Below are 8,176 nucleotides of genomic sequence, written 5' to 3'. Positions count from 1 at the left end.
CCGTGTAATTATCTCTGACCGTCTCTAAGTGATGGAGAATCTATAGAGTAAAATCTAGAGAGAATGTGGAGTCGGTATGAAAAGCATCAACTAACTTTACCTTTTCCTACCAATAAGAGGGGCTTCTATATCTAATTGTTAGGGTTAGGGTTAGGGGTTAGGGATTTTTTCCTTTGTTTGTTCGGTTTGATCCTCTAAAACAAACAAACCAACAAACAGGATGGAAGGAGAGGCTGGCGAGTTCCAAGACTGGGAGGTGCTTCACAACTCCGATACTGTACTGGTTAAGTCGGACGGTGCTGCTACTGTTGACCCGTCCAAGTCGGATGAAACACCCAGAAATTTTGAGGGAATCGATGGTGATTCGGAGGGCATGATCAGGTCCGATTACTTCTCGCTTGAGAGTAAGGAGAGGTATGCCAAGACTGCTACAGAGGGTGATGTGAGCGGAGTTGACTCTGACAATCCGAGTTGGATCGATCCCGGGTGCGAGACACGGTATGCGAGGAAGAACTCGGGTGAGTTCTGGTCCGATTCGAGCAGCGATCGTTCCGATGATCGTAAACTTGGTGATTTTGACGCTAAACACGGACTAGGTATCGCAGCAACTGCGAAAAGCCAAATGGCTTTTGAAGGATTTGTGGAAATAAAACCCGAGAATGGAAATTTGGCTAAGTTGGCCACCTATGAGACTAAATTTAGCGACTTTGATGTGATACGGGAATTTGGCTCCGCGGAAAACGCGAAAATCCAAGGTGGTTTTGAAGAATTCGGAGAAATTCAGACCGAGGATAAGCCTTCGAGCAACTTCTGGTCTGATTCTGGCGGAGACGCTTTGGTTTCGATGAAATTTGGGGAAAATTACGAGAAACAACGAGACTTTTCAAAGATTTCGGGTGATTTGGACGGTGGAAATAGTTCGATCGAGCACAAAGCTGATGCGATTACAGAATTGAAATCTGATGCAGAATCGGGCGGCGAGGGAGAGAAGGGGAGGGGAGTTTGGTGGAAGGTTCCTCTTGAAATCTTGAAGTATTGTGTTTTTAGAGTGAGCCCGGTTTGGTCGTTCTCCGTGGTGGCTGCTGTGATGGGGTTCGTTATCTTGGGACGGAGACTGTATAAGATGAAGAGGAAGAGCCACAGCTTGCAGCTGAAGGTTACGGTTGATGATAAGGTCAGTTTTTGCATTTCGTTGACTTTTTATTGTTATTTTAGGTGGCTTTGTTTATTGCATGGCGTGTTACGTGTTTTCTAGATCACATTCTGCTATTGAGGTAATCGAGGAAGTATGCTAGCGTATTGCTAAACACGATGTTTTATGTTCTCATAAGCAGTTGTTTGTACTTGTAGCGATGTATTTGTTAGTCGACTAGAGCAGACTAAGAAAAAAGATACTGTGGTGGAATGAGTTTTACGAGGTCTGTCAGAATACTTTAGACTTTACTTGTTATGGCCGTTTGATGTCTGATGCCTAAAATATGTCTTAAATCCAACTTGGTATGTTGCTGAAGGCGCATGTTTTCCGCTTGACATTTGTAAATTGAAAATTATGAATGGTGGGAGCTTTGACCGGTGGAAATCAAAACAGAGTGGGTCTTTTCTGGTAATCTTGATATATTGATTATTAGGAGATATCCTAGTGGTCCTTGAATTGGGGACTTGAAGCAAAGCCAGTTGGCAAGAAAAGGGAATTTTGAGTTTATGTGGAGTAGTAGTTGTATTGAGGTTCTTATAATCCATGTCAAGTGCAAGTAAGTTGCTGATTTAATCATTCTTTTTCTTCTCTTTCCTTGCCTTTTCTTTTATTCTTTTTTACTTGTTCTTCTCTTTTGTTGGCTTTTAAAGGGGGTGAGTATTTCTCTTCTTTTTTTTTCATTGTCTTCATTTTTGGACAGTAGTTCTACACCTATTTTAGTGAAACTAGGCTCTGGAAACTTTTTGGATCATGGCATATGATATCAGAAATTACTTCAGATACATTTTCCTTTGATTTGGAAGCTGTTTGATAATTATTAGGTACCTTTTTCCTCTATTTCACCGAGTGCTTTTCTTAGTTCCATTTATCTCATCTTGGATTTGACATGAATGCTGAAAGCATCAAGGCATCAAAATGTGTTGTCAGTCATCCAAGGAAATGTGGTTTGTTTCATATTTCGTGTGGGTGTTGCTGGGTCTGATTTTTGATGCAGATTAGTGATTCAATTGTTACGTGGCACAAGCTACATTTTTTGCGATTACTTTCTGTTCAAAATAGTCTTGTGAGATTTGATGAAAGGTAGATTGTCAACCTTGCATATTTTACCGAACACTTTATGCAGAAGATGTCGCAGTTCATGAGCCGTGCTGCACGTCTTAATGAAGCGTTTTCTGTGGTGAGGCGGGTCCCAATTATACGACCTCAGCTGGCAGCCCCTGGCGTGACTCCGTGGCCTGCAATGAGTTTGAGATAAATTCTTGTAGAACAGTTGGGAAAACAACGCAGTATCTACCAAGATGGTATATAAGATTTATATGTGGGTTTGTGTGAGATAGTGTGAACCAACTTTCCCCTTCATGTTTGATCTCTGAAGTCGTCGAGACACTTGCGGATCAAATCGTGTACACGTGCAGACTACTTTTTATTTCTTTCGGTGCACATTGTTTACTTCCTCTCTGTCATGATGCTTAAATTATGCATTCAACTCTTTTATAAGATGTGGTTATTTTATACCAATTTAAAGCTAAGAATGTTATCTGGTATCTGGTTTGTGACATTAAACAAACTCCTCCGGTCCGAAGATCTGTATCTTTGTCCATTCTGCCGTTTCGGCGGAAAAGGATTGTCTTGCAGATATCTTTCAGTCGAGCTATTTGCTCTTTGGAATAATTCTTATTTTTTCTCGAGTGTCTAATGCTATTTCTAAACGAGGCGAGGAAGCTTATTTGGTAGAGAAAACTATAAAATGAATGTAAGGAGAGCTCGGTAACTTTGACGAGAGTATGAATTGCCTAGGGTGATAATAAAGTAAAACAATATGCATTTTGTTGGCATTTGAGCATTCATGGCATTGGGATTTGGGCGGAACTGTTCTAGGATTAGGAAGTGTTTTTCTCAAAAGAAAGGTGGGGTGCGTGGGTGAAGATTGACGCTTTTACGAAAGCTCATTTTTTGTCAACCAGACAAAACGAGTTATATGGTCTTGAGTGGGTGGATTGCCGCTCACAAGCATTTGTTTTAGGTAAAGAAACACACAAAACACTCGAGCAAATGGTTGGCTAGTCTAGCTCAGGCATTTACTAGCCGCCCCTTTTTTTGGCCTTTTTGCGCAGGGAATAGTAATGGTTGATTTTAATGGGTGCTGGTGAACGTGATGGTCGGGGGTGGAATATTAGCCACGTCTCTTCTTCTCAAGAGTTTAGTGGGTGCAACTGTTTGAAGAATAAATGCTTTCAAATTTAAAGAGGACCACCAAATCTGACCTAAATATCCAATTCCAAGCTACAGGAGATTTGACTCCTTTGCTATTACCCACTGATTTCTATCGACTCTTTCTCACGATCACCACTTCCAGATCATTGGACTTGTTCACCTTCCTCAACTGCGTGCTTGTCCTTTTAATAAATTTTCTTCTTTTTCTGTTGTTTTTTTCTTTTGCCGACTACAAATGGGTCCTGAATGATGTATTACAGCCTAACTAGTTGAATGACTTGTCTTCAATATCAGTATCTTTATTTCAAGTTGTTTCTACTTTCTACAATAGACGTGTCGTTTAACATCTTCACAGGCATTTTCTTTTTACCACCTCAACTGCAACGGTGATAAGTATTTTTATAGATAAGATAAGATGAGTTAAAATTAAAATTAAAAGAAATATTGTTAAAATATATATTTTTAATATTATTTTTATTTTAAGATTTGATAAAGTTGAATTATTTATTTTATTTTGTTAAAAAAATTGATAAAATTATAAAGATTAGATGAAATGCGATAAGTTGTAAGGAATTGTGAAAACATACGAAGTCTTGAGAGTTAAATGGACTGGCCAAGACAAGAAAAGAAGGACAAAATATATATTAAAAAAACAATCAAAGATACTGATGGAAGATGTCTCTCATCAATAACGAGATGACCTTCAAAGGAATTCGGTGAATTCCGTCTTTTTTTAGCTTTGATCTTCGGCCAGAGTTATTTCTTTTGATATTGGGAAAGACTTGAACCATATTCATATACTTTTTGTACTCAACTTCAACTAGTTCGCAGAGTAAACAGTAGGAGCTCGGATGACTTTCATAGCCATGATTCAGAGCTACGGTGCCACTGTGGATCTGAATAGGGGCAAAGAGTAACATGGGGCACTTTTGTTTCTAATGACTGAAGATTGTATCCACTTTCTAATTAAATGGATGTCATTTTTAAAAAAATAATACATAGCTGATACTACTATATTACTCACAACACTGCAACAACTACGTCTTACAGAACTACACTAGTGCTGAACCCTAGTTGTTAACATGGTTCTGCAAAAACAACTTAGCTCAGAAAAAAGATTGGGGGGAAAATAATCCCCAATTCATAGTTAGTTATGGAATGCTAAAGAGTCGTTGAACTTAGTACTTACTTTACAATAGGTGTCTGGGCCAACTGTTGCAGCTGATGAACAACATGAGACATTCTGGGACGCATAGATGGAACATGCTGTGTACAAGCATAAACAAGATCTACCACCTTCTGAATAACACCAGCCTCAGGAATATCCAAGGAGGATGAAGAAGATATGTGAGGATCCAAGAGGTCTGGGTACCGATGAGCCTGAACCAGAGGTGTGGCCCATTCAAATATACTCTGCCAACCAACTGAATCAACTGCCTGTGCAGGCCTGCGGCCACTTACAATTTCAAGCAGCAGTACACCAAAACTATACACGTCACTCTTTGTTGTAAGTTCATTTCTGTAGACAAATTCAGGGGCTAGGTATCCATATGTGCCACCAGCCATCACAGTCCGCTCTTGCATCACTTCATATGGGACAAACTTTGAGAGGCCAACCCCCATTAAATGTGCTCCAAAGTCTTCATCGAGTAGTACATTACTGGCACGTATATCTCGATGCACGACATGCGGCTTAACCTTGTCATGCAGGAACCTGTTTCGAATAAAAAAGTGAGACTACAATTTAAACCACATTATGTATCAACTATACCACCACACCAAAATAAAATTATTTGGTCATATTTGAACAACTGCATAAGAAGGAACTTCGAAGCAAGGAAATATAACATATGGTTCACCCATCATTATCGATGTTGTTCTTGTCACTATGGTTACTATTATCCGTTGTGTAATTGTTAATCTGTTGCTACTATCATTATTAAGCAGCTAGAAGCGCTCACTTTTAGCCCTGGAATTTATTATGGCTAAAGATTTCGATGTGGGAAACAGTAACACATTAGAAGCATCCATCAGTTGTCAAAGTTTGGAAACAAGATGCATCATATCCGATTCTTACAGATAAAACATGTGACAAACGCACCGACTCAAGTTCTGTACAAGAATACCATGCCTAGAGACTTGAGAGCGACCATATAGTGTCAACTACCCGTAACTAATATGGATAAAACTAGAATTACAAAGTAAGAAGTTCCTTTTTTACTAAAGAAAGAACTAAGGATGTATACTTACGCAATTCCTTGAGCCAGAGTCGTGGCAATTTTCATTCTCATAGCCCAGTCTAAGCTCCGACCCCCCCTTGGTATGTGGTGTAGCCATCTATCCAAGGGCCCATTAACTATGAACTCATAAACAATGTAGCGATCACCATGATCATAGCAGCATCCTTTCACAGCCACCAAGTTTGGATGGTGAAGCCTTGCAACCCTTCCAATTTCAGAATAGAACTCCTTTTTCCTCTGAAAGCTAGATCTCTTCAACCTTTTAACTGCCACTCTTGAGCCATCAGGTAGAAGGCCGCTAAATGTTCCACCTGTCTTGGCATCTCCGACTAGACGGTTTCCTTCACTAAAGTTCTTTGTAATTGACTTCAGTTCCTCTTTGGTGAAGACTTTCCATGACGGGGGCACTAATGCAGAAGCTGCTGGATTAGATAGCTTGCGAGACCGCCTGCGCTTCTTGCTCCGCTTGTATGCGAGAAGCCAAACTACAACAGCCAACGTAGTACAGAGAATCAATGCACTTACAACTGCAAGGATGATAAGATATTCCTTGTGGCAGTGCATGTGGTGGCATATGCTCCCTGTAAGAAATGGAAAATTAGGTCCACGTAGTTAGCATGTATACATAGAAAATAACAAATCATAACGGATAAGAACAATATTGAAACAAGCAAGCAACTTGAGAGAGATAAAAAGTGCATACCTATATCAAGCATGCATATAAAAGCATGAGACATGTTGCATCTCTCACTAATGAGAGATGTTGATCCATTAGTTACCAATGTACATAGATCAAACGAATTGTTGGTGTGGCAGGAAGAATTGGTGCAACCGGATGGAACAGGTGCCCCAAGAAAGATGGACTCGTTCCAATATGAAGTATTATCTGACCATGTCCAACCGAAACCAACAGTAGAGTTGATGCCTCTTCCTCCAACCCAACAGCCATTAATGACTTCACCACATAGCTTAAGAGCAAAGTTCAGTTCTTGAAATGATGTTAATGCCGCCAAATGCCCACCATATTCGTTACAGAGGGCCTCTGACTCATTCCATGACTTGGGACTTCTCATATAACCAAAGCATTTACTTTTATCAGGGTCAGATACCCAACCAGCAGGACATGGTGCTGTCCACAGGAGAGGGAGAGAGAGGCACTTCAATATAGTAACTAGTGCAAAGTTGAGAGAAACATAAACAGAACACAAATACAATACAAAAAGACATTTCTATATCTGCAATTATTCAGAATACCATTTATTGTGCAAGATATAAATATGTTTTAGCTGCTGAATCAACAGGTTGCATGTCATTAGAGTTGAGGATTTACATTAAAGAACACAAATAAGCACAACATATGAGGAAACAACAGCATTCCTCTCTCAGTCCAGCTGATCGGCCTTATGCGAATCTTGTTAATGTATTCATGCATTGCATAGCTACACTAGCACTCTAGTCTCTCGGAACAGCAAGGGTTTATCCTGTATAAAACTTTTGCTGGTGCAAAGTACCTAATGTGTAATGCAAAACATATTTACCTCTACTTATGCTTATTTTGCCATTCATTATACATAAAAACTACTCTCATTTCATTTTTAGGTGGTAACTAAAAATTTCCGTGGGAAGAAAAAGAAGAAGTAATTTTTCTTAAAGACTTTCAAGTACAAACAAAAAGACTAACTCGACAAAAGAAAAAAGGAAGCAGTAAGTTACACTTTGACAAATACCTTTACTGGCTTGACTCCCTGAAGCAGCAACGTTACCAGGATCCGAACCGTTAAATCCCTAAAAATCCAAGAATAGAAAGTTCGATTCAGCTTTTATGAACAATGTGAATTCCTTCAATCGTAATACACAGAGAATGTTCTTTTTTACCGTATTCACCGAAGCTTGTAGGTGGAGCACGGCGCAAGAAATCAGAAGCAAAAAAAGTTGCATGGCAGATACTTTCAGTTCCATCAGAACCATTTCGAAAAACCCTAGAAAGGAAAATTGGAACCCTCAGTCACCATGCAAGTTGCAGATAAGATTAAAAACAATTCCACAAAGTAAATTACTTACCAGAGCAAGAATATCAGCACAATCCGACTATTTTTTTTTTTTTTCACTTTATTGGGAAGTAAATAGAGTACTACAAGAGAAAATCAGATTGAACGGACTTCCAAGCTCGTTTCCCTTTCTTCCAGTCAGACTGTCGGTACACACTGTAATCAACCATGGGTGGAGGTAGGTCTGACCAAGTGCTAGGCTGGGCCGAGATCGGGCCTACTGTGGCCTGGTTCTTTGAAAACTACCCAGCCCAGTACATCCATTCGTTTTTTTCTTTTTTCGGTAGATATTGAAGAAAAATTATATCAATAAAGCACCCTTCCCACCGATGCGATTTATAGCTTTTCTCATGGAAAGAAAATGATATATACTCTGCCCCAGTTCGTCACATTGCAGTTGCACAAGTCAATATTTAGGAACGCTAGTATATAAGATTATTACAGAAAAGTTATTCTATTCTCAAGTGAGCAGACAGTTC

General features: G+C 39.5%; 2 protein-coding genes across 4 annotated transcripts; one reads left to right on the top strand and one right to left on the bottom strand.

Annotated features, from left to right (window-relative positions):
- The first annotated feature begins 22 nt into the window (after window positions 1-22).
- On the top strand, window positions 23-2,739 carry LOC109001405. Of its 3 annotated transcripts, none has more exons than XM_018978663.2 (2): window positions 23-1,174; window positions 2,322-2,739. In XM_018978663.2, the coding sequence occupies exons 1-2, from the start codon at window positions 221-223 to the stop codon at window positions 2,448-2,450; spliced, it is 1,083 nt and encodes a 360-aa protein (XP_018834208.2). In that variant the 5' UTR covers window positions 23-220; the 3' UTR covers window positions 2,451-2,739. The 3 variants fall into 3 exon arrangements, with proteins under 3 accessions (XP_018834208.2, XP_018834209.2, XP_018834207.2); XM_018978664.2 differs by having other exon boundaries at window positions 48-1,174; window positions 2,331-2,739; XM_018978662.2 differs by having other exon boundaries at window positions 51-1,174; window positions 2,319-2,739.
- A 1,571-nt stretch (window positions 2,740-4,310) lies between these two features.
- LOC109001403 (C-type lectin receptor-like tyrosine-protein kinase At1g52310) lies at window positions 4,311-7,863 on the bottom strand. The gene is made up of 6 exons (XM_018978658.2): window positions 7,711-7,863; window positions 7,525-7,628; window positions 7,377-7,434; window positions 6,353-6,778; window positions 5,660-6,230; window positions 4,311-5,123 (listed from the first exon to the last, which is right to left on the bottom strand). Exons 2-6 carry the CDS (start codon window positions 7,615-7,617, stop codon window positions 4,595-4,597), a joined length of 1,677 nt encoding a protein of 558 aa, XP_018834203.2. The 5' UTR covers window positions 7,618-7,628; window positions 7,711-7,863; the 3' UTR covers window positions 4,311-4,594.
- Between the last annotated feature and the right edge of the window lie 313 nt (window positions 7,864-8,176).

This window comes from Juglans regia, chromosome 1 (genome assembly GCF_001411555.2).
Source record: "Juglans regia cultivar Chandler chromosome 1, Walnut 2.0, whole genome shotgun sequence".
NCBI lineage: Eukaryota > Viridiplantae > Streptophyta > Magnoliopsida > Fagales > Juglandaceae > Juglans > Juglans regia.
Note: the sequence above shows the minus strand (reverse complement) of the source record. Positions and strands in the feature narration are given on the sequence as shown.

Coding starts and splice junctions, on each gene's coding strand:
- LOC109001405 (XM_018978662.2), top strand. CDS start 221: ATGGAAGGAGAGGCTGGCGAGTTCCAAGACTGGGAGGTGCTTCACAAC. Junction 1,175..2,318: donor AGGTTACGGTTGATGATAAG/GTCAGTTTTTGC, acceptor CACTTTATGCAG/AAGATGTCGCAGTTCATGAG.
- LOC109001403 (XM_018978658.2), bottom strand. CDS start 7,617: ATGGTTCTGATGGAACTGAAAGTATCTGCCATGCAACTTTTTTTGCTT. Junction 7,435..7,524: donor TACAAGCTTCGGTGAATACG/GTAAAAAAGAAC, acceptor TTGGATTTTTAG/GGATTTAACGGTTCGGATCC. Junction 6,779..7,376: donor AGGGAGTCAAGCCAGTAAAG/GTATTTGTCAAA, acceptor TCCTGTGGACAG/CACCATGTCCTGCTGGTTGG.